General features: G+C 57.9%; 1 protein-coding gene across 11 annotated transcripts in view; it reads left to right on the top strand.

Moving 5' to 3' along the window:
* Positions 1 to 26,961, top strand: part of SOX13 (SRY-box transcription factor 13) — a 38,158-nt gene that overhangs the window by 4,863 nt on the left and 6,334 nt on the right. For 8 of the 11 annotated variants that reach the window (XR_009489422.1, XR_009489426.1, XR_009489423.1 and 5 more), the window contains exons 1-12: positions 3,572 to 3,798; positions 21,733 to 21,934; positions 22,706 to 22,811; positions 22,948 to 23,034; positions 23,440 to 23,612; positions 24,030 to 24,098; positions 24,213 to 24,327; positions 24,418 to 24,500; positions 25,111 to 25,270; positions 26,132 to 26,241; positions 26,345 to 26,441; positions 26,524 to 26,667. Coding sequence is in view for 4 of the 11 variants with exons in the window: in XM_059867660.1 (XP_059723643.1) it covers positions 21,734 to 21,934; positions 22,706 to 22,811; positions 22,948 to 23,034; positions 23,440 to 23,612; positions 24,030 to 24,098; positions 24,213 to 24,327; positions 24,418 to 24,500; positions 25,111 to 25,270; positions 26,132 to 26,241; positions 26,345 to 26,441; positions 26,524 to 26,667 (1,345 nt within the window). In the remaining 7 variants the exon portion in view is untranslated. Of the gene's footprint in view, positions 1 to 3,571; positions 3,799 to 13,373; positions 13,561 to 21,732; positions 21,935 to 22,705; positions 22,812 to 22,947; positions 23,035 to 23,439; positions 23,613 to 24,029; positions 24,099 to 24,212; positions 24,328 to 24,417; positions 24,501 to 25,110; positions 25,271 to 26,131; positions 26,242 to 26,344; positions 26,442 to 26,523; positions 26,668 to 26,961 lie in introns of those variants that run through there. The other 3 variants (XM_059867661.1, XM_059867664.1, XM_059867662.1) reach the window with 3 other exon arrangements.

Raw genomic sequence — 26,961 nt, forward strand, 5'->3', positions numbered from 1 at the left:
GGTGGATTTGGGGTGCTGGAATGTGGCCAGTGCCGCCAGGCCGGCTGCTGGCGCTTGGGGGTGGGTGGCAGTGAGCTCGTGGGCAGTGGCAGCGCCTTCACTGCATCAACCCGGGATTTCCACAGGCTGGGTTTGCTGTCCCAGCTTTGCTGTCCCGGCTTTGCTGTCGCGGTTTTGCTGTCCCGGCTTTGCCCCGGGCCGGTTCCGAGGTCCCTCCCCGACCCAGCCCCGTTGGTCCCGCGCTCCGCCGGCCCCGAGGGCTCGGGCAGGGAGCGGGGCTGGGAAAAGGAAGGCGAGCGCCGGCCGAGCCTTTGCCCTGCGTGTCCCCTGCTCCGGCACCGCTGCCCTGCGGCTCTCCGGCCCCCCCAGCCATTGTCCCGGCTTCCTCTGCCGGGGGAGGCTCCGGGAAAGCTGCGGCAGCGATGGGAGCCAACCCCGGGGGCGGCCAGGTGGGAGCAGGGCAGGGACAGGGACAGTGGCTGTGCCCTCGTTCCCACCTGGCACCTCGTGCCTTGGGGATGCCCAGCAGGTTCTGGGGTGTCGAGAAAGTCCTGGGGGTGCCCAGGAGGTCCTGAAGATGGCCAGGAGGTCCTGGGAGTGTCCAGTGGGTTCTGGCGGTGTCCAGAAAGTCCTGGAGATGTCCAGCAGGTCCTGGTGATGCCCAGTCGGTGTTGAGGATGCCCAGCAGGTCCTGAGGATACCCAGCAGATCCTGGGAGTGCCCAGCAGGTCCTGAGGATGCCCAGGAGGTCCAGGGGGTGCCCAGCAGTGCTGGTGGCACTGGGGGACGGCCACCAGCCCCGGGGCCACCGGGGCGGGCGAGGAAGGAAAGGAAAGTGAAAGTCGGCCCGGGCCGGCCCGGCTGTTGCCATGGCGACCCCAACAAAGCTCCCGCTCCCTCTCTTTTGGCTCCGTCGCGCGGGTCCCCGGCCCCGCTGGGAATTGTGTCCCCGTCCAGTCCGGGGACCGCTCCTCCTGTCCCCTCCCAGCCCTGCAATGGCTTTGGGGACCTCGGGGGTCGCTGGGTCCCCATAAACGCCTCCCTCCAGGGCCCTCTCGGGGTCCTCTCGGGGTCAGGGGGTGACCCTGAGGGGCTGGTGGCTTTGGGGACACTCGGGGCTGCCCGTGCTGGGGGTGGCACTGGGAGCAGCTGTGCCCCCATCGGGGGAGGGGCTCAGAGGGGCTGGGGGGGGAACCTGTCCCATCCTCTCTGGGATGTTGGTCCAGGTGGGATTGGGAATATGGGAATGTCCCCATGGGGTTTAATGAGAATATGGGAATGCCCCATGGGGTTTAATGGGAATGCCCTGTGGGGTTTAATGGGAATATGGGAATGTCCCATGGGGTTTAATGGGAATATGGGAATGTCCCACAAGGTTTAATGGGAATATGGGAATGCCCCACGGGGTTTAACGGGAATCTCCTATGGGGTTTAATGGGAATATGGGAATGTCCCCATGGGGTTTAATGGGAATCTCCTATGGTGTTTAATGGGAATGTTCCACCAAGTCCCTTTAGGGTTTGGGGGCTGAGGGTGCAGCCCACGTCTCCTATTTCCTGTGAAATTCTCAGGGTGAGGATGGGAAATGATCCCAGGTCGCTGCTCTGCTCTTTGGGATGGGCACAGGGAGAGGGCTGGGAGTGGGGTGTAGGTGCCCAAACCCCTCCAGAACCCCCAGCTCAGCTCAGCAAACCCCAAATCCCAACAGCTCCATCTTCTCCTCTTCTCTCCTGCCCTTGGGTGAAAAAAAAAAAAAAAAAAAGAAATTCCCAGGGAAGCAAATAACAGAAAATAACGGTGTGGGGGAGGAAGGAGCCCGGAGTCAATGGGAACTTTCCCGGCTGGTGAAACATAAACAGCCCTTCCGTGTTGACACAACATTTTAAAGGTTTCACGGCAGGAAAAAAAAAAAGGCTCCTTGTCAACAGTGGCCCGAGGCAGCCCCTGTCCCTCTCCAGCTGCTCCCCTGGAAGGGATTTCATTCCCTGGGGAAGGTGGGTGATGGAATTCCCAGAGCTGCGGGAGGGGCGAGGTGTGTGGGGTGCTGCGTTTGGGGCGTGGGGAGATCCTGAGGGGTCCCCAAGTAGGAAAAACCTCGTGGGTCCAGCTGAGCTCCTGGTTTTCCATCCCAAAACGTGTGGGAATGGTGTCCATCTGTCCATCTGTCCAGCTGGGGGGCTGCCAGTTGTTGCCCTCATTCCGTGCCAGCCTTACCATGGCACACAAAAGGGGTGGGTGCAAAAAAAAAATAAAAATAAAGGGGTTTAGAAGCACTTAATCCTTTGAAAAGAATTATTCCATGGGCTCCCCTGAAATGATGATTCAATTATGAAATAAATCAAATCCCCTTTTGGGATTGGAGAAGGGGAAACTCTTTAGGGGCTGGAAAAAGGGAAATCTTTTTGGGATTGGAAAAGGGGAAATCCTTTAGGGATTAGGAAAAGGGAAATCCTTTAGGGATTAGGAAAAGGGAAATCTTTTAGGGATTGGAAAAGGGGAAATCCTTTTGGGATTGGAAAATGGGAAACCTTTAGGGACTGGAAAATGGGAAATCCTTTAGGGATTGGAAAATGGGAAATCCTTTAGGGACTGGAAAAGGGAAATCCTTTTGGGATTAGAAAAAGGGGAAACCCTTTTGGGATTCCCACCAGGCACCTGGAGGAACCTGGAGATGTTTTAGGGGGTTGCAAGCAGCAAAACCCTTTGAAAACCCCAAACCTGGGAGTTTGGGAGGTCCGAGAGGCCCCAGGGGAGGTGAGCTCAGAGGGCCTCACCTTTGAGGTGTTTCTAGGGCCGGGGGATGATTGATTTGGGGCATCAGGAAGTTTCCACGCTGGCCACGAGCCAAGCTGGCAAGCAGGGGAGCGGGAAGAATTCCCGAAGTGCTCCCACAATGGGCCCGTTCCACTCGGGCAGAGCCTCACAATGGGGCCGGGCTGGCATCCAGGGAAAAGCGGTGCCAGGGCTGCCAGGAGCGCGGATCCCCCTCCGTGCCCCACCTGGCCTGCCCAGGTGAGGTTTCCGGTTGTGTTCCCGCCTTTGCCCTCCCCGCTCCGCTCAGGGAGCGTCTGACGGCCCCACCCAGGGGCTCCTCAGGAATTTCTGGGATGCTGAAATGGAATTGGATGTCAGGAATTTCCAGGGGAAAAGGAGCAAAACTCGGGGTGATCCCCAAGTTGGAAGGAGGATTTTGGGGTCTGCCACTGGCGCGTTGTGATTTTGGGGATCCCCTCCCCCGGGAATGTGGGCTGGGCTCTCCAAAATCCATGCACGGCTCCACCCCCACCTGGGAGCGAGGGGGGTCCGCTCGGTCCCCGCCGGGCCCGGGGTGCGGGGGGGTCTCAGGGTGTCCCCCCAGACCCCTCCGAGTGCCGCCCCAGCCTCCGCGGAGCTCCGGGCAGAGCGTGGGAGCCCCGGCGCTGTCACACGTGGGTCCCCGGCCCGCCGGGGGGTCTCGAGGGGAGGGGACGGGGCACGGGGCCGCCCCCGAGCCGGCTGCTGGCTGGCTGGACCGGTGTCCCTCCTCCTCCTCCTCCATCTCCTCCTCCTCCTCCTCCTCCTCCTCCTCCTCCTCCTCCTCGCTCCCTCTCTCCGCCCGGCGCCGGGGCAGCTCCCAGCGGAGGCGCTGGGGACATGGAGCGGACCTGAGGCGGTGGCGGAGGCAGCGGCGGCAGAACCGGCACCGACACCGGGGTGGGACCGGCACCGACACCGGAGCGGCACCGACACCGGGGTGGGACCGGCACCGGCAGCACCGGCGGAGGCGGGGGCGGCCCCGGGACTCAGCGCAGCGGAGCTGTGAGTGCGGCCGGGGGACACCGGCACAGCTCGGGGGTTACCGGCACAGCCCCGGGGTGCCGAGCACCCTCCGGGCTCGGGGAGCACCCTCGGGGGTCACGGCTGAGGGAACCGATCAAGAGAACCCCCCCAGAGCCCCTGCGCTGGAGGAGAACGGGGAAAGGGGCGCGGGGTCCGGCCCCGCTCAGCCCCGCAAAGTTCGGGGCTGCGAACTCCGCTGCGAGCCCCGGGGAGCCCGGCAGGAGAGGGGTTAATCCCGGCAGGAGAGGGGTTAATCCCGGCAGGAGAGGGGTTAATCGCGGCTCCGGGGTCTGCGCGTCCCCCTGTGCGGGCACAGAGCGCGGTCCCCGCCGGGTGATTTGGGGACAGGGGGACCGGCGCGGTCTGGGGGTGTCCCCGCGGTGTGCTGGGACAGACGGACGCGCTGTGGTGGCACGGACAGAGCCGCGTGTGTCCTGGGGATGGGGGCTGGGGGGGGGACACGGCTGTGCCCGCTGGGAGCGGGATGGGGTCCCCGTTGTCACCACCTCTTGTCCCGTCCTTCATCGCTGTCCCTCGTCCCCACGGGACAAGCGACATCCCGCCGGCGGGGACACCTGGCCTGGGGACACGATGGCTCCGGCCACCCCTTCAGCGAGGAAAACCCGGCCGGTGTCACCCGCGGGTGGCGAGAGGCTCCAACACCGCGACACTGTCGCGATAGAGGCTTTGGGAGAGGGGACAGCGCTGAGCTCTGTCGCTCTGCCGGGGACAAACCTTGTCATCGCCACAGCGACATCCCCGGGCCGGGCGGGGGTCTCGGGGGAGACCCCACAGCGAGGATGGAGCTGCGGCTGCAGAATTGGGAGAAATTTGGGTTTTTTTCACTCCTCGGGAGCGGAAAAATCTCATCTCGGCGCGTTCAACCCGGCAAAGTTGAGAGGGGAAGGGAAACGCGGGAGCTGCGCGGTCCTGGAGGGGAGGTTTTAGGGCGAAAAAGGCGAATAAACAGAAAATTTCGGCGGTTTCCACCTCTGATGAGCGATTTCCAGGGGGTCGCTGCCAGGGAGGAATGATGCTGCCAGGGAAAATGTGCTGGAGGCTCGTGGAGCGCCTCGGGCTCGGAAAACTCCCCAAGAAAAGCGGGAGTGATGGACTTGGGGAGTGAAAAAAGCAGCATTAGCTCGGTCAGTGGGATTTTTTTTCCCCGATAAGGTCCCTCCCTCCCCTATGGAGCCGATAACTCCTGTTTGCAATTCCTGCAATTTCCTCTCTCGGTTCAATTTCATTTGGACGATCCATTCCGGTGACACTGATACACTACTTTTTTTTCTCTCTCTCTTTTCTTTTTTTTTTTTTCTCTTTTCTTTTCGAAACCCGGCGATTTTCGGATGCTTTTGTGCCGTTAAAAATAGCAGCCGGCTTTTGACAACCGCGACCAGGCTCAGGGCAGTTTTTCCTGTCACATTTTCACCCTCATCATCCTCTCCCTCCACAACGATTTGTGTCCCTCCCATGCCACCAAGAATCGCCACCTCTCCCTTCCCAGCAGAAATTTCTTTTTTTTTTTTTAATCCCAATTTTTATTATTTTTTTAAAATCCTTTTTTCCTCTCTTGGAAAATCTCAGCTCCCCCGTTGCTTTTTTTACCTCCACCCAAACCCTCCCCTCTCCCTAAATCTGTCTCTCAGCGAAGTTTATCCCAGGCTGGGAGATGTCCTGAGGGGAATTTCTGGACTTTTTGTCTCCCTGCCGAAATGTCCATTATTATTCCTCCGGGCCAGGCGGGGATCTGTGCCCTGCCAGGCTGGGCTGGGGGACACGGAGCAGCTCGTAAAGTTGTTATGTGCTCGAGGGGGTTTAAATTTCATTTCTGGGCTGCAGGGGGAGGGTTTGTGTCCCCGGGAAGGGAGCACGGTAAAGCTGCTCTGGCACTGGGATTATTTTTAATTTTGGTGTTTGCTGGCACTCCTGGGAAGGGGAACACTTTGAAACCAAAATTTCAGCAAGATTATTTTGAATTTTGGAGTTTTCTGGGGTCCCCAAAAGGGGGAATGCAGTAAATCTGCTCTGGCACTGAGATTATTTTTAATTTGGAGTTTGCTGGCACTCCTGGGAAGGGGAACACTTTGAAACCAAAATTTCAGCAAGATTATTTTGAATTTTGGAGTTTTCTGGGGTCCCCAAAAGGGGGAGTGCAGTAAAGCTGCTCTGGCACTGAGATTATTTTTAATTTTGGAGTTTGCTGGTATTCCTGTGAAGGGGAGTGTTTTAAAACCAATTTTTCAGTGGAGTTATTTTTAATTTGGGGGGGTTTCTGAGGTCCCCAGAAAAAGGGCAGCATGTTAAAACTGATTTTTCAGCAGGATTATTTTTAATTTTGGGGTTTTCCAAGGTCCCTGGGAAGGGAGCACGGTAAAGCTGCTCTGGCCCTGGGATTATTTTTAATTTTGGAGTTTGCTGGCATCCCTAGGAAGGGGAGCATGTTAAAAGCAATTTTTCAGCAGGATTATTTTTAATTTTGGAGTTTTCTAGGGATTTGGGACACAGGGACTGGGATTTTCCTGGTGGGGATTTGGGGTGGGAGAGTGAATCCCTGTGGGATGGAGGTGATGGGAATCTTTGGGATGGAGGTGGGGGAAATCTTTGGGATGGTGGTGATGGGAATATTTGGGATGGAGGTGATGGGAACCTTTGGGATGGAGGTGATGGGAATCTTTGGGATAGAAATGATGGGAATCTTTGGGATGGAGGTGACAGGAATCTTTGGGATGGTGGTGATGGGAATATTTGGGATGGTGGTGACGGGAATCTTTGGGATGGAGGTGATGGGAATCTTTGGGATAGAAATGATGGGAATCTTTGGGATGGAGGTGACAGGAATCTTTGGGATGGAGGTGATGGGAATATTTGGGATGGAGGTGACGGGAATCTTTGGGATGGAGGTGACAGGAATCTTTAGGATGGAGGTGACAGGAATCTTTGGGATGGTGGTGATGGGAATCTTTGGGATGGAGGTGATGGGAATCTTTGGGATGGAGGTGATGGAAATCTTTGGGATGGTGGTGATGGGAATCTTTGGGATGCCCTTGGCTGTAGGGAGGGAGTCTTTGGGATACAGGTGGGCCATGCAGAGGGAATCTGTGGGATACAGGTGAAGGGAATCTTTAGGATGAAAGTGAAGGGCATCTCTGGGATGAAGGTGACAGGAATCTCTGGGATGCACTGGGATGTGTGGAGGGAATCTTTGGGATGAAGGGAATCTCTGGGATACAGGTGGAGGAAATCTTTGGGATGCAGGAGAAGGGAATCTCTGGGATGTGTGGAGGGAATCTCTGGGATGCACTGGAATGCAGATGAAGGGAATCTCTGGGATGCAGGTGGGATTTGTAGAGGGAATCTCTGGGATGCAGGTGGGATTTGTAGAGGGAATCTCTGGGATGCAGGTGGGATTTGTAGAAGGAATCTCTGGGATGCAGGTGGGATTTGTAGAAGGAATCTCTCTGGGATGCCCTGAGCTCTGGAGCCCTCCCTGTGCTCAGCTCCAGGATCCCAGCCCACAAACAAACCCAGCCAAGCTTTCAGGGACGCTGGGGTGGCCACAGCTGCTGGCATCCCTTTAGGGGGTCCCTCAGAGCCGATCCCGAGGGTCTGGGGGCTCAGGGATGCCGTCACCTCCAGAGCCACGTTCCTGCTCACTCCAGCTTCACCCCCCTGCAAACATTCCCGGCTGGTACCGGGGCTCTGTGCCCACACGTGGGATGGCAGCAATCCCAAAAAAGCTTCCAAAAAAGCTCTGACCACCCAGGGACCACCTTTAACACCCCCCGGGGCCGCTGTCAGGGACCACCTTTGACACCCTCCCTCCTGCTGTCCCACCCCGCGGGTTCCCGGCCGTGCTGGGGAAACTCCCGCCGCTCATTTTCCTTCAAAAATTCCTTTTTTTTGGAGCGAAACAATCCCCTCATGGCAGGGCAGCGCCTGCCCCGAGCCCGCGGGGCCCCGGAGGAGCCGCTGCCCTCTTTTGTTCTCTGCTCCGGGGGAGCAGCGCCGCGGGCCGGGCCGAGGAATTCCCACTGCTCCCAGTCCCGGGGTTCCCAGGGCTGGAGAAGAGATTTGGGATCATGGAGCCCCTAAAGGCGGCACTGCCCCCCCTGAACCCCTGGGAAAAAAAGGGGGAGGGGGTCCAAGCTGATGCTTTTGGGGGGGCTGAGAGGAGTGGGGGGAACTGGGGGGGCTCAGGGATGAGGATGGAGGAGTTTGGGGGGTTCAGGAGGAGTTGGGGGGGCTCAGGGCTGAGGATGGAGGAGTTTGGGGGACTCAGGAGGAGTTTGGGGGGCTCAGGGCTGAGGACTGGAGGAGTTTGGGGGCTCAGGGCTGAGGATTGGAGGAGTTTGGGGGGTTCAAGAGGAATTGGGGGGGCTCAGGGCTGAGGATGGAGGAGTTTGGGGGGTTCAGGAGGAATTGGGGGCTCTCAGAGCTGAGGATGAAGGAGTTTGGGGGGTTCAGGGCTGATGGCAGAGCTGAAGTTTCAGGACTTGGGATGGAGGAGCTTGTGGGGCTCTGCCCTGCTGGAGGAGTTGGGGGAGTTTGGGGTGAATATTAAGGATCTGGGGGGGCTCAGGAGGATCTGGGGGGGGCTTAAGAGGAGCTGGGGGCTCAGGGATGGTGATGAAGGATCTGGGGGCTCAGGAGGATCTGAAGGCTCAGGGATGGTGGTGAAGGATCTGGGGGAGATCAGGAGGATCTGAGGGCTCAGGGATGATAATGAAGAAGCCTTGGGGCTCGGGAGGATCTGAGGGAGCTCAGGAGGACCTGGGGGGTTCTCAGGAGGACCTGGGGGGTTCTCAGGAGGATCTGGGGGAGCTCAGGAGGATCTGGGGGAGCTCGGGAGGAGCTGTGGGGTTCTCAGGAGGATCTGGGGGCTCCCGAGGAGCTGAGCAGACCCGGACGAGCCGCGGGGCCCCGCGCTGCTGGAGCTGCCGGAGCTGCCGCGCTGGGCGGGAGGCAGAGCCCGGAGAGCCGCGCAGCCCCCGGGCCGGGCCGGGCTGGGCCGGGCCGAGCCGAGCTGAGCCGGGCCGGGCGCTCCCAGGCCGGGGGTCCCGGCAGCTCCGCGGCCACCCCAAAAACCGGGGCCGGGCTCTGCGCGCTCCTCCCCGCAGCATTTTAGGGTTCGGGTTCGGGTTCAGGTCTGGGTTTGGGTGTTTGGGTTTGGGTTTGTGTTTGGGTTCAAGTTTGGGCTCAGGTCTGGGTTTGGGTCTGGGTTCGGGTTTGGGTTCAGGTCTGGGTTTGGGTTTGGGTTCAGGTTTGGGTTCGGGTTCTGGTTCGAGTTCGGGTTTGGGTTCGGGTTCAGGTTCGGGTTCTGGTTCAGGTTCGGGTTCAGGTCTGGGTTCGGGTTCAGGTTTGGGTTCTGGGTTCGAGTTCGGGTTCAGGTTTGGGTTCTGGTTCTGGTTCGAGTTCAGGTTCGGGTTCGGGTTCTGGTCCAGGTTCGGGTTCTGGTTCGGGTTTGGGTTCGAGTTCAGGTTCGGGTTTGGGTTCTGGTTCTGGTTCTGGTTCAGGTTTGGTTTATTCTCGCGGCGGGGAGGGAGCCCCGGGCCGGAGTTTTGCTCGATGCATCAGCGATCCCCACCCGCTTTAACCCAGCGGGGAACACGCAGAAGGGAAATAAATTAGCGCGGTTTCTGACAGTTCTGCTGGAAAACATCTCCGTGTTTTCAGCCCATCCTGCGCCTTCCAGGGAGCCCCTGCGGGGCTGGGGTCTGCTCCGGCCCCGCCGTGCCCCGCGGAGCTGCCGGGTGCTGGGCACTGCCCGGGCTCCTGCAGCTCAGGGAGCCACAGAAAAACAAAATTTCAGATATTTCAGACTTGGGAATGGAGCTTTGAATTGCAGAGAGGCAAAATTTCAGATATTTCTGTCTGTTCCCTCCAATAGCCCCACTGGGTCACCTGCTGTGGGGATGGCTTGGAAAATCCTCTGCCCTGACCCCGGGGATGGCAGAAATGGGGAATGGCAGAAATTGGGAATGGCAAAGCTGGGAATGGCTGAATTGGGAATGGCAAAGCCTGGGAATGGCAGAGCTGGGAATGCCAGAGCTGGGGAATGGCAGAATTAGGAATGGCAGAAATGGGGAATGGCAGAAATTGGGAATGGCAAAGCCTGGGAATGGCAGAACCAGGAATGCCAGAGATGGGGAATGGCAGAGCCTGGGAATGGCAAAGCTGGGAATGGCAGAAATTGGGAATGGCAGAAATTGGGAATGGCAGAGCTGGGAATGGAGAGCCTGGGAATGGCAGAATCAGGAATGGCAGAGCCTGGGAATGGCAGAATCAGGAATGGCAGGGCCGGGAGCAGCAGCTCCCGAGCAGGGCGGGCGCTGGGGAATGCCAGAGCCCGGCCTTATCTTTTGTCTGGAACAATGGAGGGCTCGGCCCCATTGTTCTCCTCTCACGCCCAGCGGAAAGCGGGGTCCCCCGGGGCAGGGGCTGGCTCGGGAGCGTGCCCGGATCCGTGGCAGGGACGGGCGGGGGTGGCACGGGTGGCACGGACCCCTCGTGGCTGCTCCAGAGAGTTCCCGCAGGGAGCCTTTCCCGCTGGTTTTCCATGTGGATTTTAGGAGCAGGGAGGTCCCCCGGAGAGCCCAGCTGCAGGCTGGGCAGGGCAGAGCAGAATTTGCTGCTTTTAGGGGCTCTTTTAGGGATTTGGGTTCTCAGGTCTCTGGGATCCCACTCCAGCTCCTTCCTGCTGCATTTCCTTTGGTTTGTGGGTCCGTGCCGGGAATCTGGCTGGGGAAAACACATTTTTGGATGTGGGATTTGTGTGTTTTCCCCCCAAAAAAGCTCGTCCTGGGGGCTGGGCAGAGCTGGCACAGCCCAGGGAACAGGCACAGGAGCCTGGGACCCCTCAGGCTGCAAACACAGCCCCCAAATCCCCCCCAAATCCATTTGTTTTCCCAGGATGAGCACCTGGAGGCTGGAGCTGCCAATTCCCACTGCTCAGGGAGCCCAGGAGACATCGGGACAGGGCAGGGGGTGACACAGGTGCCACCAGCACCACGAGCCCCTTGCATGCTGCGGGACCTGGGGAGTTCAGTTTGATACCCCATCCCACATGGGGAGGGCTGGCAACTTCGGGGCTGGGCTGGGATTTTGTTGTGTGCTGAAAACAACCCCAAAACCCTCATTCCCAAAACCCTCATTCCCAAACCCCTCATTCCCAAAACTTTGGGGCTGGGCTGGGATTTTGTTGTGCAGGGAAAACAACTCCAAAACCCTCATTCCCAAACCCCTCATTCCCAAAACTTTGGGGCTGGGCTGGGATTTTGTTGTGTGGTGAAAACAACCCCAAAGCCCTTATTCCCAAACCCCTTGTTTTCAAAATTTCTGGGCTGGGCTGGGATTTTGTTGTGCAGGGAAAACCACCCCAAATCCCTTGTTCCCAAATCCCTCTGCTCCCCCGAGGTGAGGAGCCCATCCCAGAGCTGAATTTGCTGTTTTTTAATTCCCCCAAACCCAGCAGGGAGAGGAGAGCTGAGGCCCAAACCCCAAACCCATCCCTTTGACGATCTGGAAGTCGCTGCTCCCAAATCCCTTTGGATCCCGCAGCGGGATGCAAAATGGGGTGTCCCAAACCCCAAACCCCAAACCCCAGAAAAAGGGGGTGCCTCTGTGAGCTGAAATAATGCCCAAAAAATGACAAAATAGCAGCAGCAATGGCTGCCAGGCCCTGCTGCAGCTCCGGGTACACGCGAGGCCGCGGAAGCGCCGCCGGATGCTCGGCGTCACCCAAGGTGGGGGATGAGCTCAGGAACCCAAACCAGGGCAAGCAGCCCCCAAACAGCCCTGGCTGGGTGAGGAAACGGGGCCAAAAATGTTCTGCTCAGGGGGTTCTGTCCAACCCCATCCATCCCTGACCCCTGTGAGCCCGGCGGGAACGGAGTCAGGGCTGACTTTGGGGAGGGATTTGGGGCAAGGGGGTGGTTTGGGGGCAAGAGATGATTTTGGGGACAGGAGATGATTTTGGGGACAGGAGATGATTTTGGGGCAGGAGATGATTTTGAGGCAGGAAATTATTTGGTGACAAGAGATGATTTGGGAACAGGAGATAATTTTGGGGCAGATGATTTGGAGGACAGGAGATGGTTTGGGGACAGGAAATGATTTTGGGGCAGGAGATGATTTTGGGGCAGGGGATGATTTGGGGGCAGGAGATGATTTGGGGGCAGGAGATGATTTTGGGGCAGGTGAGGGGCAGCCAGAGGCACCTTTTCCCTCAGAGTGAGGTTCATGAAGACCCTGATGGCTCCTGGGGCAGCTCCCAAATCACCATTAAAAAAAATCCCATTGCTGGAACACGCAGCAACCCCAACATCTGGAACTCCACGCACCCCAAATTTGGGAAGTGTCCCCTTTTGTCCCTCCATGTCCCCTTTTGGGGACAGGCTGGAGGTGAGGACACGTTTGCTGCAGCTCAGGATGCCGAGCACAGGGACCCCAAAGGTTTCCGGGGCGCTGCCGCTGCGGCTGCGGGGCGGAAACGCGGCCCCATAAGATTTTGGGGTGTGATTGGAGGCTTGGGTGCTGTGGGTGACAGACCCCAGAGCTGGCTCTGAGCACCCTTGGGTGCTCCTGGGTGTGCCCAGCAATCCTGAGGAACTCCAGGTGGGATTGGTGCTCGCAAATGGGAAAACCTGGGAAAAGAAAGGGTTAGTGGAAGGTGGAAAATGCCATAAAAGTTGGGGGGGGAGGGTTAGGGATGTGGGGTTGGACAGGGGATGGACACCCCAAAAACCTGGGAAAAAAAGGAATTATTGGAAGGTGGAAAATGCCATAAAAGCTCAAGGATGGAGGGTTATGGATATGGGTTTTGACATGGAGTGGACCCCAAAAACCTGGAAAAACAAGGAATTATTGGGAGGTGGAAAATGCCATAAAAGGTTGAGAGTGGGGGGTCACAGATATGGGGTTGGACAGGGGATAGACACCCCAAAAACCTGGAAAAACAAGGAATTATTGGAAGGCTTAAAATCCCATAAGAGCTCAAGGATGGGAGATTGTTGACATGGGATGGACACCCCAAAACCAGGAAAAATATGGAATATTGGGAGGTTTAAAATTCCATAAAAGCTCAAGAGCTGGGAGTTACAGATATGGGGTTTGATATGGGATGGACACCCCAAACTCCTGGGAAAATAAGGAATTATTGGAAGGTTTAAAATCCCATGAAAGCTCAAGGATGGGGGTTATGGACTGAGGTGGACCCAAACCAGCACCAGGTTCTGCACATCCCCAACTCCACCCATGGCTTTCCCATGGAAAAAGGGTTTGGGAAGAGCTTCCCTCCCACTGGGAGCTGCAGGGCAAGAGGGTGAGCCCCGCTTTGGGATTTTTTTTTTCCCAGTAGGGCCAGGAAAAGGATTGGAAATCTTGGCCCTCCCTCCCTCAGGCGATAGGAAAAATCTGCTTTAAATTCTGCTTTAAAATTTGGGTTTAAAATCTGCTCGAAATTCTGGTTTAAAGTTAGGTTTCAAGCAAAGTCTGGTTTAAATCCTTGATTAAAATCTCGTTTGCGCTCAGAGCGCCTCAGCCGAGAGCCCCCCCACCCCCCGGCCGTGCCTGGAAACGCTGAGTGACAGAAGTGACACAAAAAACGCCACCGAGATCGGCCACCCTGATAAACCCCTGTGCTGGGGCCAGGGCAGGGCAAGGAGGGAGCCGTGCCAGGCTCACCGTGCCAGGTTCACCGTGCCAGGCTCGCCGTGCCAGGCTCGCTGTGCCAGCCTTTGGGTGAGTTGTCCCCATCCTCATCCTGGATTTTTCTTTATTTCTCTGGGTTTTGTCACTTTTTTGAATTTCATTCCCCGTCACCGATGGCTTGATTGGAGAGGGAGGGGATGGCCTGGAGCTGCTCCAGGGATTTCTGCTGGATCCCAAAGATCTGGAGCTGCCCCCAGAACCCCTCTGTGGGTCATGGGGCTGATCCAGCCCTGCTGGGTTTGGGATAAAGGTTCAGCACCCACAGTGCAGGGGGGTTTGGATCCAAAGGGAAAAAAGGGTAAATCCCCATTTTTCAGAGTGTCAGGATTGCCCCAATTAAAGAGGGAACGTTTTGGGGTTTTTTAGGGTTTTAGTGAGGGGGGTGAGAAGGACAGAGGAAAAGGGGGCATTAAAAAAAAAAGATTTTGCTTTTTCCTAGAGGTTTAAACTTGTGATTTTTCTGGGAAGGGAACTTTGTGCTCTTGATTTCCCTCTCCTGAGCATCCCCTTCCCCTAAAACCCCATAAAATTCCCTGGACGTGGACCCTGCAGAGCCGGAGGGATCTTTTCCTTAGGGATTTATCTCCTGGAGTGGCAGAACCAACCCAAAGCTCCCAAAGTCTGCTCTGGAGGCCAGGAAACGGGAATGACCAGCGCTGGTCCCGGGGCCATCACGTGGCTCGTCCTGGGATTGTTCCCGGGCCTGGGGGGGGATTTAGTGGAGTTGGAAATAATTCCAGCGGAGTTTCCTCCGCTTCCCTGATGAGATCATTCCCGCCTCATAAATCCCGCGGCCAGGAAGTTCCACCTGAGGTTCAGGCGGGTTTTTTTCCCCTCCCCTCCTATTTCAAACCCTCCCCACAGCAAAAGGAAAAATGTGTTTGGGTCGTGGCTGTGAAGGGGGTGGCCCTGGGCCAGGGAAGGATCCGGCTGCTTCCAGGGATTGGGATTTATTTGGGTAATTATGTTCCAGGGATTGGGTTTTATTTGGACAATTATGTTCCAGGGATTGGGTTTTGTTTGGGTAATTATGTTCCAGGGATGGGGTTTAATTTGGATAATTATGGACCTCCTGGCTGGGTTTTGTCACACAGGCTCGTGGGAGGCAGAATCCCTGGATTTGGGGTTGGGAAGGAAAGTCCCAGCTGGTTTTGGGATCCTAAAGGATAAACCCCCTTGGAGTGGTGGGAAAGCAGAGGGAGATGGAAATTCTCCATCCAAAGGGAAACTGGGAAGGGTCCCAGAGGTTGGGATGGATCCAACGGACCCTGGTGCCCACAGGGGATGTGTGGGGCACGGATCCTGATCCCAGTGATGTGTGGGGCACAGATCCTGATCCCAGTGATGTGTGGGATATGGATCCTGATCCCAGTGATGTGTGGGGCAGAGATCCTGATCCCAGTGATGTGTGGGATATGGATCCTGATCCCAGTGATGTGTGGGGCACAGATCCTGATCCCAGTGATGTGTGGGGCAGAGATCCTGATCCCAGTGATGTGTGGGGCACAGATCCTGATCCCAGTGATGTGTGGGGCACAGATCCTGATCCCAGTGATGTGTGGGATATGGATCCTGATCCCAGTGATGTGTGGGGCACAGATCCTGATCCCAGTGATGTGTGGGATATGGATCCTGATCCCAGTGATGTGTGGGGCACAGATCCTGATCCCAGTGATGTGTGGGGCAGAGATCCTGATCCCAGTGATGTGTGGGGCAGGGATCCTGATCCCAGTGATGTGTGGGGCACAGATCCTGATCCCAGTGATGTGTGGGGCACAGATCCTGATCCCAGTGATGTGTGGGGCACGGATCCTGATCCCAGTGATGTGTGGGGCACAGATCCTGATCCCAGTGCCCACAGGGGATGTTTGGGGCATGGATAATGATCCCAGTGCCCAAGGAGAATTTACAGGGGTGGACTCATCCTTCTCAGGCTTTGTTGGGAACTTTGTTTCCCCATTCCCACCCACCTGGATCCTGCTGGACACAGGCAGGACAAGCCCCAAGGGGATGGGTTGGCTTTGGCCAAGAGGGACAATCCCATGGGAAAAGCAGAGGCTGATCTGCAGTTTAGTCCTCATCCCATCTCCTGGGACATCAGGATCCTGGGATTTATAGAGGATGGGAAACATCCCTGATGGAGAACATGGAGCATCCCATGGAGCCTCCCAGATTCTCCTCTTCCCCTTTTCCTCCCTGCCTTGCATTTGAGAGAATTTAGGGATGTTTCCCTGGTATTTTCCCTCTTTCCTCAAGTTTTGGAGAGTGGGGTTGATTGGGTTTGCCCCCAAAACTCTGCAGGAATTAACCAGGGCAATGTGCACCTCATTAATAACCCTGGGCATGGCCTGGAGGCCTTTGGAAGTGGCAGGCTGGGTTTTTTTGGGATAAAATTGGTAAAAGTGGTTGTAATTTCTCTAGGATTCAACCTGGAGACCTGGATTGCTCCTTTCCATCTTAAAAGATGGAAAACTGATGCTCTGCACCCCCCAAGAAACCCCCATAACGTGGCTGTGCTGAGAATTCCAGGGGTGAGGAGGGGACATTCCTCCATGGGAACACCAGGATGGGGACCTGGTGGAAGTGGGGGTGGCACAAGCAGAAGGGTGACCCCAACCCCTTCCTGTGCCAGGAGTTTCCATGATGCCAGCGCTGTCACTAGCGCGTCACCGCCATGCCCTGACCCCATGGGGACATTTCCAGATGTTTCCAGAGGCCGTTTGTCCTTCAAGGAAGGAGAAATCTCCTTCAGGGAGCTGAGGGTGGGTGGAGGACGGACAAACACCCACCTGGTTTGGGGGGACAGCGGGAAATCCCAGCTCCTGCTCACCCCAAAGGCCGTGCCAGGATGGAAAGGGGCATTTGGGGTCTGGGGGTCTCTTTGGGACGGGGATTTTCCATTGGGTACCACTGGGAAGGACAAACCAGGCAATTCCCATCCTGCTCCTGCTGCCCCCCGGAGCATCCCCCTCCCCAAATCCCCCGTGGCCACCAAAGATCTTCCATCTCTGAGCGGATTTTGCAGCTTTTCCGGCGCCCTGAGCTCTCTTTGGGTTTTTCTGCTGCCGAGTGCAGGTGAGGTGTCGAGAAGGCGGAGGCAGCCGAGGATGGGGCTGAGCCCAAATTTGGAGCGTTTCCACTTCTGCTTTGTGGGGCAGCGGGGTGGAGCGGTGACACGAGGAGCTGTGGCTCTCACGTGCTGCTGGTGCCATTTCTGGGGCTGAAAACTCTTATCCTGTTGCCTTTTGGGGCTAAAAAAGGATTTTTCAGACCCAGAAAATCCAGTGGCTCTGACATAGTTGCCGGTGGCATTTTTGGGACTGAAAATTCTCATCCAGTTGCATTTTGGGGTTAAAAAACAATTTTTCAGAACCAGCAAACCCTGTGGCTCTTACATGAAGGTGATAGCATTTCTGGGGCTGAAAATGCTCATCCTGTTGCCTTTTGGGGCTAAAAAAGGATTTTTCAGACCCAGAAAATCCAGTGGCTCTGACATGGTTGCTGGTGGCATTTTTGGGACTGAAAGTTTTCATCCTGTTGCCTTTTTGGGGCTAAAAAAGGATTTTTCACACCCAGAAAATCCAGTGGCTCTCACGTGATGGTGGTGGCATTTCTGAGTCTAAAAACCCTCATCCTGTTGCCTTTTGGGGTTTCAAACCAATTTTTCCAAACCATCAAACCCCGGGGTGTTGCATTTCCTCACCCACCTTTCTCCCACCCCCACGCACGGACGCCACATCCCACCTCCCCCACGGCCACCTGCCATTCCCAGGGAATGACCCCAAACCCTGGGATGCTCTGGATCCCCAGGGAAGGGCCAGCAGCCCCTTGAACTTCCCCCAACCAGGGCCACGGGCCACCCCTGGCCATCCCTGCCCGGGCACGGTGGAGCAAACATCCATTCTTTTCTCTTGGAAGACACCCGGGGCGGAAACGCTTGGAAGCGGCCCCGAGAGGACATTCCAAGTCTGGCAGGAAAGCGGCCCCACTCGTCTGGCAGGAGATGGGCTATTGTCTGTCCCGGTGGCCGGCCGGGATTCCTCAGGTCCTGCCTGGAAGAGGAAAATCTCCGTGTGTGTCTTTATTTTTTCCTCTGCCCTCTCCCAGGGGTGTCGCGGCTGCTGCTCGTGCTGGCGTTGCTCCTCTGGTGTTTCCTCCTCAGGTTTTTCCCTGTTTTGCCCGTTTTCCTGGGCTCTGCTGGTGGGATGAGGTTTTTTTGGGATGATTGGGCACCATGTTGGGCTCCTGAAGGGAAGAGATGTGGATGGAGAGCTTTGGGAGGGAGCATAGCAGGAACTCCAGGAGCTGGGACAACCTGAAGGGCAGGATAGGGCAGGGTGATCCCGAAAATCTGGGCAGCCAGCTGCCCCAGACAACTCACTGAGGGTCTCTTTGCTGTCCTTGGGGTGGGATTGTCCCCAAATTGAGGGGCAGGATGAGCCCTGGGGGAGGAGCGATGTGACACGGGGTGAGGGATCTTGGTGGCTCTCGGATCCCTGAGATCCTGCAGTGCCAGCATCTCGGCATCTCTTGCTTGCTACATCTCTTAGATCCCCAAATTCCTGCAGTGCCAGGATCTCAACATCTGGATCCCAAACTCCGGCAGTGTCGGGATCTCAACATCTGGATCCCAAACTCCTGCAGTGCCGGGATCTCAACATCTGGATCCCAAACTCCTGCAGTGCCGGGATCTCAACATCTGGATCCCAAACTCCTGCAGTGCCAGCATCTCAACATCTGGATCCCAAACTCCTGCAGTGCCAGGATCTCAACATCTGGATCCCAAACCCCTGCAGTGCTGGGATCTCAACATCTGGATCCCAAACTCCTGCAGTGCTGGGATCTCAACATCTGGATCCCAAGCTCCTGCAGTGCCAGGATTGCAACATCTGGATCCCAAACTCCTGCAGTGCCAGGGTCTTGGTGTCTCTTGGATCCCAAATCCTTGCTGTGCTGGGATCTCAGCATCTCTTGGATCCCCAAATTCCAGTTGTGCTGGAATCCCATTGCCTCTTGAATTCCCAAACTCCAGCAGTGCTGGGATCTCAACATCTGGATCCCAAGCTCCTGCAGTGACGGGATCTCAACATCTGGATCCCAAGCTCCTGCAGTACTGGGATCTCAACATCTGGATCCCAAGCTCCTGCAGTGCTAGGATCTCAGCATCTCCTGGATTCTCCTGGATCTCAGGCTGTGGGATTTTGGCATCTTTCGGATCCCAAACTCCGGCAGTGCCGCGATTTTGGCATCTCCTGGATCCCAAACTTCTGCAGGGCCACGATTTTGGCATCTCTTGGATCCCCAAACCGGTGCCGGGCAGGGTGGGGGTTTTCTGGCACCTCATCCCCTTTTCCCAGCCCCTGGAGCTGTTCTGCTCCACACAGCCAGGGCCGATAGGATCAGGCCTGGCTGGCGGGCAGGAAGGGTGGCACGGCCACCGGGAGAATTGCAGGACGTGCTGTTCACTGCTACGAACCGGGAAACACAAGCTGTCACCATCCCGAAAATCTTGGAGCTGCCAGGCTGGGATTGGGAGGAAAGGTGAAATATGGGAATTTCAGGGCTTGTGGGATGAGCCCCCAAAAAGCTGTGAGGGAAGGAAGCATCCCATGAGGATTCGGGATCTGTTTCCATCCTCCGGGCTGGCGCTTTCCATCCCAACCCCATTCCCTCCCTTCCTCTCCACCCTGGATTTAATGGGGAACATTAAAAACCAAGAAGATCCTTTCAGTGCCGTGCCAGGGTGATTGTTCCTGCCCATTGTGTGCCCCAGGCAGCCCCGGTGCCCACACCTGAGACCCGCCCGGAATGAGATAACCGCGCGTTTTCCCCTTTTCCCCCTTTTTTTGTTTGCTCGGCGGGGTGGATAACAAACCCTGGAGGAGGCCTCTTTCAAGCACGGCCCTGTTAAAGCCTGGCCCCATTTTAAGAGTGCACTTCCAGTGGCACTGGGAGGTGAGGCACAATGGCAACGGGACCTGCAGGAGGGCTGGGATGGGATTTTGTGCCTGCCTCAAACTGAAGCCATCGCTCCGTGCCGCGGCGCTGCTCTTGCAGCATCCCAAACCTACAAAATTTGGATTTTTGCCTGGAAAAAAACATAAAAAAGCTTGGGAAAAATGGAGTTTCACACACACCTGAGGTGCTGTGCTGTGCATTCCTGCCTCAGTTTCACCACTTACAACATCCCCACAAGGCCGATCCTGGCTGGAGCGGGCACAGCTTCCCACCGGGTCCGGTCCTTCCTGGCGATGGATTTTGGGGACCGGGTGGCCCCGGCCAAGGTGAGCCGGGGCAGGAAGGGGCGCCGCAGGATGCGGCAGCCCCCGGGCAATGCGGGGCCGGGAGGAAACCCGGCGGGTTTGTTCGGCGGAGGGCGAGGGAACCGAGATTAAAAAAAGGCCCGCTAAGATCAGAAAGGCTGGCGAGCACAGTGCCCTATTGTGGAGCTGTCACACTTCCCTTTACTTTATTGCTTTTGTCCAACACCCCATTGTTCCACTTCCTTTTGTCCCCTATTCACAGCCCTGGCTTTTCATTACCCAGCCGGCCTTGTTGTTTTCATTTCTTTTGTTTGAAGTTCCTGAGAGGAAGGTTTTATTTTCAGCCGTTTGATTAATTCGCAGCTTGAGCCGGGCTTTGTTTGTTATGTAATTGTTGCCCCCAAGCCGGGCGGCCCAGCTCAGCCCTCCCCACCCCGCTTTGCACCCCCAAACTGGCTTTAGGGGCTCCTGAGGGGGGTCTGGGAGGCGAGAGGGTGCTGGGTTTGGGGTGGCAGCCCCCAGGCAGGTGCTGTCCCTCTCCCAGTCCCACAACCCAGCTCCCGATTCTGGGATAAATCCCTTCCTTAGCGGCCTCCTTTTCCCGTTGTTCCCGCTGAAAGGCGAGGACAATGCTTGTCCCCGTTCTTGCTGTGTGGTGTGAGGCTTGGTGGCCACGGAAGGCAGATCCCCGTGGGCACCACCGATCCTGGCGCTCGCTCTTGGCAGCCCTGGCACCTGGAGCGAGGGGTGGGACACGTTTTTTGGGGACAAACCCCATGGAACTCCAGTGCTTGGGGTCCTCTACAGCCCATTCCCTATAAAACTCACTGTAATTCCTGCAGTGCCCGTCCGGCAGCAATGGGATGGGGATTGGCACCCACAGGGGTTTGTGGGGTCAGGGAGAGCCATTCCTGGGGCCAGCCCCTTGTCCTGGCAGGGCCTTGGCGGTGCTGTGCCAGGGACTCCCAGAGGAGCCGTTCTGGTGGCCAGTCCTGGTCCTAGATCCATTCCATGCTGGGGACTCCTGGAGGAACCATTCTGGTGGCCAGTCCTGGTCCTAGATCCATCCCATGCTGGGGACTCCTGGAGGAACCATTCTGGTGGCCAGTCCTGGTCCTAGATCCATCCCATGCTGGGGATTTCTGGAGGAACCATTCTGACGGCTGCTCCCAGGTTCCTCCTGTGCTGGGGACTCCCAGAGGAGCCGTTCTGGTGGCCAGTCCCAGTCCCATCGCATTCCAGGGATTCCTGGAGGAGCTGTTCTGGTGGCCAGTCCTGGTCCTAGATCCATTCCATGCCAGGGACTCCCAGAGGAACCATTCTGGTGGCCAGTCCCAGTCCCATAGCATTCCAGGGATTCCTGGAGGAGCTGTTCTGGTGGCCAGTCCCTGTCCCAGTCCCAGCTCCCTCATGCTGGGGGTTCCTGGAGGAGCCATTCCGGTGCTGTCCCAGCCATTGTTGGGCAGAGCCAGGATTTCCCCTTCCCGTTGGATCGGGAAACCCCCGGCTGCTCCGACGGCTTTCTAGGCACGGCTCCTGGAGCAGGGAGGGACCCCTGGGGTGCTGGTCCCTGTCACCCTGAGCTTTCTGGATGTGGCATGAAGGTCACTCAAATTATCCCTCAATCCCAATCTCTGGGATCTCTGGGTTGCCTTTAGGAATTTATTCCTCCATCCCAGGGTGTGAAGGGTTGGTTTCCCTAAGGATTGAGCTCCAAAAACCCGGAGAACCAGAACCAGAGCTCCCAGGGTGTGAAGGGTTGGTTTCCCCAAGGTTTAAGCCCCAAAAACCTGGAGAACTGGGAACAAGGGCTCAGCTTTGCCCATGGCAAACTCCAGGGATGCTGTCCTTGCACTGTGGGGCACCCCAGTGTGGCACCAGGCTGGGAGAGGGGTGCCCATGCTGGGGGTGACCGTGGTGATGTCCCTGCTGTCCCCAGGATGTCCATGAGGAGCCCCATCTCTCCACCCCCGGAGCTGGATGGAGCGGGCACCATGGTGAACTGCGCCGTCAAGACCGAGGAGAAGAAGGAGGGTGGCCCCGAAACCCCCCCGGGGGCTGCCCCCAGCGCCGAGCCCCGGCCCCACGACCCCCCAGGGCCACCTCCCAGGGATGGCACCGACCCCCAGGCCCTGCCACAGGTGGGTGTGACAAAGGTGGTGCTGCCCCCAGCCCTGCTCCAGACCCTCCATCCCATGGAGGAGGCGGTGGCTGCTCCCCCGCGTGGCTTTTCCTCATCCCGAAGAAATAAAACTGAAATCTGAGGCTCTCCCAAGGTTTTTTTGGCTGCTCTTTTGAGCCCAAAAACCTGGAGAACCAGGAATGAGAGCTCCCAGGGTGTGAAGGGTTGGTTTGCCTGAGGATTGAGCCCCAAAAACCTGGAGAACTGGGAATGAGAACTCAGATTTGCCCATGGGGTCATCCCTGGGCTTTAAGGGCTTCACCTTCGGTGTGGAACCCCAAAAACCCTCTCCAGGTGTTCCCCATCCCTTCAGCCTTTAGGAATTTATTCCTCCATCCCAAGGTGTGAAGGGTTGGTTTCCCCAAGGATTGAGCCCTGAAAACCTGGAGAACTGGGAATGAGAACTCAGCTTTGCCCATGGGGTCGTCCTTGGGCTTTAAGGGCTTCACCTTCGGTGTGGAACCCCAACAAGCCCCTCCAGGTGTTCCCCATCCCTTCAGCCTCCCTTTCCCATTGTCCTGGGGTTTTCCCTCTCCCTGCTCTGCCCTCAGAGAGGAGAGGAGCTCAGGAGACCATGGGAGAAAATTCCAGCATTTCCATGATGCTCTCTAGATGGGATTCAGGGAATGTGCCTGGCACAGCGTGCTCCAGCTCCCAGCATCCCACCAGATGGGGATGTCCCCTGCTGGGGATGGCCCTGGAGGTGGCAGTGACATTCTGTGTCCCTCAGGAGTCCCGCTCTCCCACCGGGGATGTCCCCGAGCCCCGGCGCTCCGCCTTCGAGCCGGCCGGGAGTGGCCAGGAGAAGCTGGACTTCAACAGGAACCTGAAGGAAGGTGGGAAACGCTCCCAAGGGACCTCTCGGGATCCCTTCCCTGCCCCTCGGGATTTCCCCAGAGCTGTGGGATGGACTGAGCCATCCTGCAGAGCCTTGGGATGTGCTCACGTGGTTGTCCCTGTCCCTGTCCCCAGTGATGCCCACCATCGAGAAGCTGCTGGCCAGTGACTGGAAGGAGCGGCTGCTGGGCCGGAGCACGGCTGAATCCAAGGAAGTGAAAGGTGGGATCCACCTCCACCAAGCTCCCTCCTCCGTCCCAGCTGGGAGCACCAAAGCAGGAGGGGAAATGTCCCCATTTTGCAGGGATTTGTCACTTTTTAAATTGTTTTTTTTTTTTTTTTTTTTTTGGGAGCATCTCTGCTGCCTCTGACTGCATGGGTGGGTGGGGTTCAGCGTGTGGGGATCTTCCCGTTCCTCCCAAATCTGACATTCCCTGGTCACCCAGTGGTGGCACTGGTGGCTTTAGGACTTCTCTGCCTCGCATTTCCCACCCCAACATCTTCAATCTCCCCAGTCAGAGGAAACTGAAATTATACTCCTTAAACAAAACCACCTCCACCTTGTGCTTGACCCTCTCCCCCTCCCCACCCCCTGATCCTCATCCAGTCGGGTTTTTTTCCCCCCAGGAACGCAGGAGAGCCTGGCAGAGAAGGAGCTGCAGCTGCTGGTGATGATCAACCAGCTGTCCACGCTGCGGGACCAGCTGCTGACGGCGCACTCGGAGCAGAAGAACATGGCCACCATGCTCTTCGAGAAGCAGCAGCAGCAGATGGAGCTGGCACGGCAGCAGCAGGAGCAGGTGGGGACCGTCACCCCTCCGGGGTCCCTTTGGGATGGCAGGACCATGAGCGGCTTTGGGTCCCGTTTTGTGTTCCTGTCCCAAAGCCCTTGGAGCTGGGAGGACCAAGGGTGGATGGAGATGGGGGTTGAGCCCCTAAGATGAACAAGCCACCCCAGGTATCTCCTGCCTGGCTCACCTGCTCCTTGAACACCAGGTGTTCCTCTCCCAAGGGCTGGGGTGACACCTCTGTCACACCTGGGGTGTGACACACAGCCCTGGTGTCCCTCGAGGTAGCTCAGCCCCTCCTCCTGCCCTTCCCACGGCCCTGGGGACCCCCTGCCACCCTTTTTTCTGTGGTGCTGGCCCCGTTCTGCCAGGCTGGAGGCCAGCCCAGCGCTGTCCTTGATGTCACCAATGCCACTGTCTCCTCTGCAGATCGCCAAGCAGCAGCAGCAGCTCATCCAGCAGCAGCACAAGATCAACCTCCTCCAGCAGCAGATCCAGGTAAAGGCAGAGGACACCTCTGTCCCTGTGACTGCAGCCTCCCCGTGTCCTGTTGTGCCCAGCCGGGGGTGGCACTGCCCTGCAGCGTTGATCTGGTGTCCCTGTCCCCTCCAGCAGGTCAACATGCCCTACGTGATGATCCCCGCCTTCACCCCCGGCCACCAGCCCCTCCCGGTCCCCCCCGAGTCCCAGCTGGCACTGCCCATCCAGCCCATCCCCTGCAAACCGGGTGAGTCGGGGCTCTCCCAGCCCTGCGGGGTGGCCTTGTCCCCCAGCCGTGTCCCTGTTGTCCCCAAGCGCTGTCCCTCTGCTCCCGCAGTGGATTACCCGGTGCAGCTCCTGCACAGCCCCCCTCCTGCCACGCTGAAGAGACCCGCGGGCCCGGGCCACCTCCAGATGCAGGTACGGCCCCAGGAACCCCAAAAACCCTGGAACAGCCCCCCAAAACCCCAAAAACCCTGGTACAGCTCCCCAAACCCTGGTACACCCCCAAAATCCTGGTACAGCCACCCAAAACCCCTGGTACAGCCCCAAAAATGCCCTTCAACCCCTGGTACAGCCCCAAAAACCCCTCCAAACCCTGGTAGAGCCCCCAAAACCCCTCCAAACCTGGGTACAGCCCCAAAACCCCTGATACAGCCCCAAAAACCCAGGTACAGATCCAGAAATTCCCTTCAGTCCCTGGTACAGCCCCCAAACCCTCTCCAAAACCTGGTACAGACCCCAAACCATCCTTCAGCCCCGCATATAGCCCCCAAACCCTCTCCAAACCCTGGTACAGCCCCCAAACCCTCTCCAAACCCTGGTACAGCCCCCAAACCCTGGTACAACCCCCAAACCCTCTCCAAACCCTGGTACAGCCCCCAAACCCTGGTACAGCCCCCAAACTCTCTCCAAACCCTGGTACAGCCCCAAAACCCTTTCCAAACCCTGGTACAACCCCCAAACCCCTCCAAACCCTGGCCTGGGGCTCTGGGGCAGCTCCTCACCCCCACCCCTCCCTCCTCCTCAGGAGACCTCGCAGCCGCTGAACCTGACGGCCAAACCCAAAGGCTCCGAGCTGCCCAGCGCCTCCAGTTCTCCCAGTCTGAAGCTGAGCGGCTGCCAGGCCCTGACACCGAGCCACGGGGCCAGCAGGGAGCTGCAGAGCAGCCCCTCCAACCTCCCGCTGGGTGGGGACACAAGGGACAGCCCTGTCACCCTGGGCTGTGCCGCCGCCCGGGGCACGGCTGGGATGGGCAGGGTGGGGTGACCACTGGCACTGATGGGTGCCCTTAGGGGTGGGTACTCTGGGGGGTCAGCAGAGTGACCACTGGCACTGATGGGTGCCCATTGGGGTGGGTGCTGTGAGTGGTCAGTGGGGTGACCACTGGCACTAACAGGTGCCCATGGGGTCAGTGCTGTGAGTGGTCAGTGTGGTGACCACTGGCACTGATGGGTGCCCTTAGGGGTGGGTACTCTGGGGGGTCAGCAGAGTGACCACTGGCACTGATGAGTGCCCATTGGGGTGGGTGCTGTGAGTGGCCAGCAGAGTGACCACTGGCACTGCTGGGTGGCCATGGGTGGGGGGGGGTGTGTGAGTGGTCAGCAGTGGCCAGTGGGGTGCCCGCTGGCACTGATGGGTGCCCTAAGGGGTGGGTGCTGTGTGTGGTCAGCAGAGTGACCGCTGGCACTGATGGATGCCCATGGGGTCAGTGCTGTGACTGGTCAGCAGTGGCCACTGGCACTGATGCGTGCCCATGGAGTCGGTGCTGTGAGTGGCCAGTGTGGTGACCACTGGCACTGATGGGTGCCCATGGGGATGGGTACTCTGGGGGGTCAGCAGAGTGACCACTGGCACTGATGGGCGCCCATGGGGTCAGTGCTGTGACTGGTCAGCAGAGTGGCCACTGGCACTGATGGGTGCCTGTGGGTGTGGGCACTGTGAGTGGTCAGCAGAGTGACCACTGGCACTGACGGGTGCCCATGGGGTCAGTGCTGTGAGTGGTCAGTGTGGTGACCCCTGGCACTGACGGGTGCCCGTGTCCTGCCAGGATTCCTGGGAGAGGGCGATGCCATCACCAAAGCCATCCACGACGCGCGGCAGCTGCTGCACGGCCACGGCGCCGCCATGGAGGGGTCACTGAGCAGCCCCTACCGCAAGGTGAGGGTCACTCCGTGTGGTCACTGTCCCCTCTGCCACCCCAGCGTCACCAGCCACAGCTGTCCCAGGCTGGGGGCTGGCTCCTGACCCCGCTGTCCTGCAGGAGCCCGTCGGGATCGACTCCTCCCCGGTGAAGGAGCGGATGGAGGAGACCCAAGGCCACCGGCTGGACGAGGCTCTGCTGAGCTGCGAGATGGACGGTGAGGGTGGCCGGGAGCACGGTGGTGACCCCAGGGTGGCTCTGTCCTCCGGCTCCTGCCCTCATCCCGCGTGTCCCCGCAGGCTCCCGGCACTTCCCGGAGTCCAGGAACAACAACCACATCAAGCGGCCCATGAACGCCTTCATGGTGTGGGCCAAGGACGAGCGCAGGAAGATCCTGCAGGCCTTCCCAGACATGCACAACTCCAGCATCAGCAAGATCCTGGGTGAGATCCCGGGGCAGGAGCCCCTCTGCAGCCCCTGGAGGGATGGGAATGAGATCCAGGGATAGAGGATCCATTCTGCATCTCCATGGAGGGATGGGAATGAGATCCACGGATAGAGGATCCATTCTACATCCCATGGAGGGATGGGAATGAGATCCAGGGATAGAGGATCCATTCTACATCCCCTGGAGGGTTGGGAACAAGATCGTGGGGCAGGAGCCCCTCTGCAGCCCCTGGAGGGATGGGAATGAGATCCAGGGATAGAGGATCCATTCTGCATCTCCATGGAGGGAT

Source organism: Haemorhous mexicanus, chromosome 25 (assembly GCF_027477595.1).
Source record: "Haemorhous mexicanus isolate bHaeMex1 chromosome 25, bHaeMex1.pri, whole genome shotgun sequence".
NCBI classification, from domain to species: Eukaryota; Metazoa; Chordata; class Aves; order Passeriformes; family Fringillidae; genus Haemorhous; species Haemorhous mexicanus.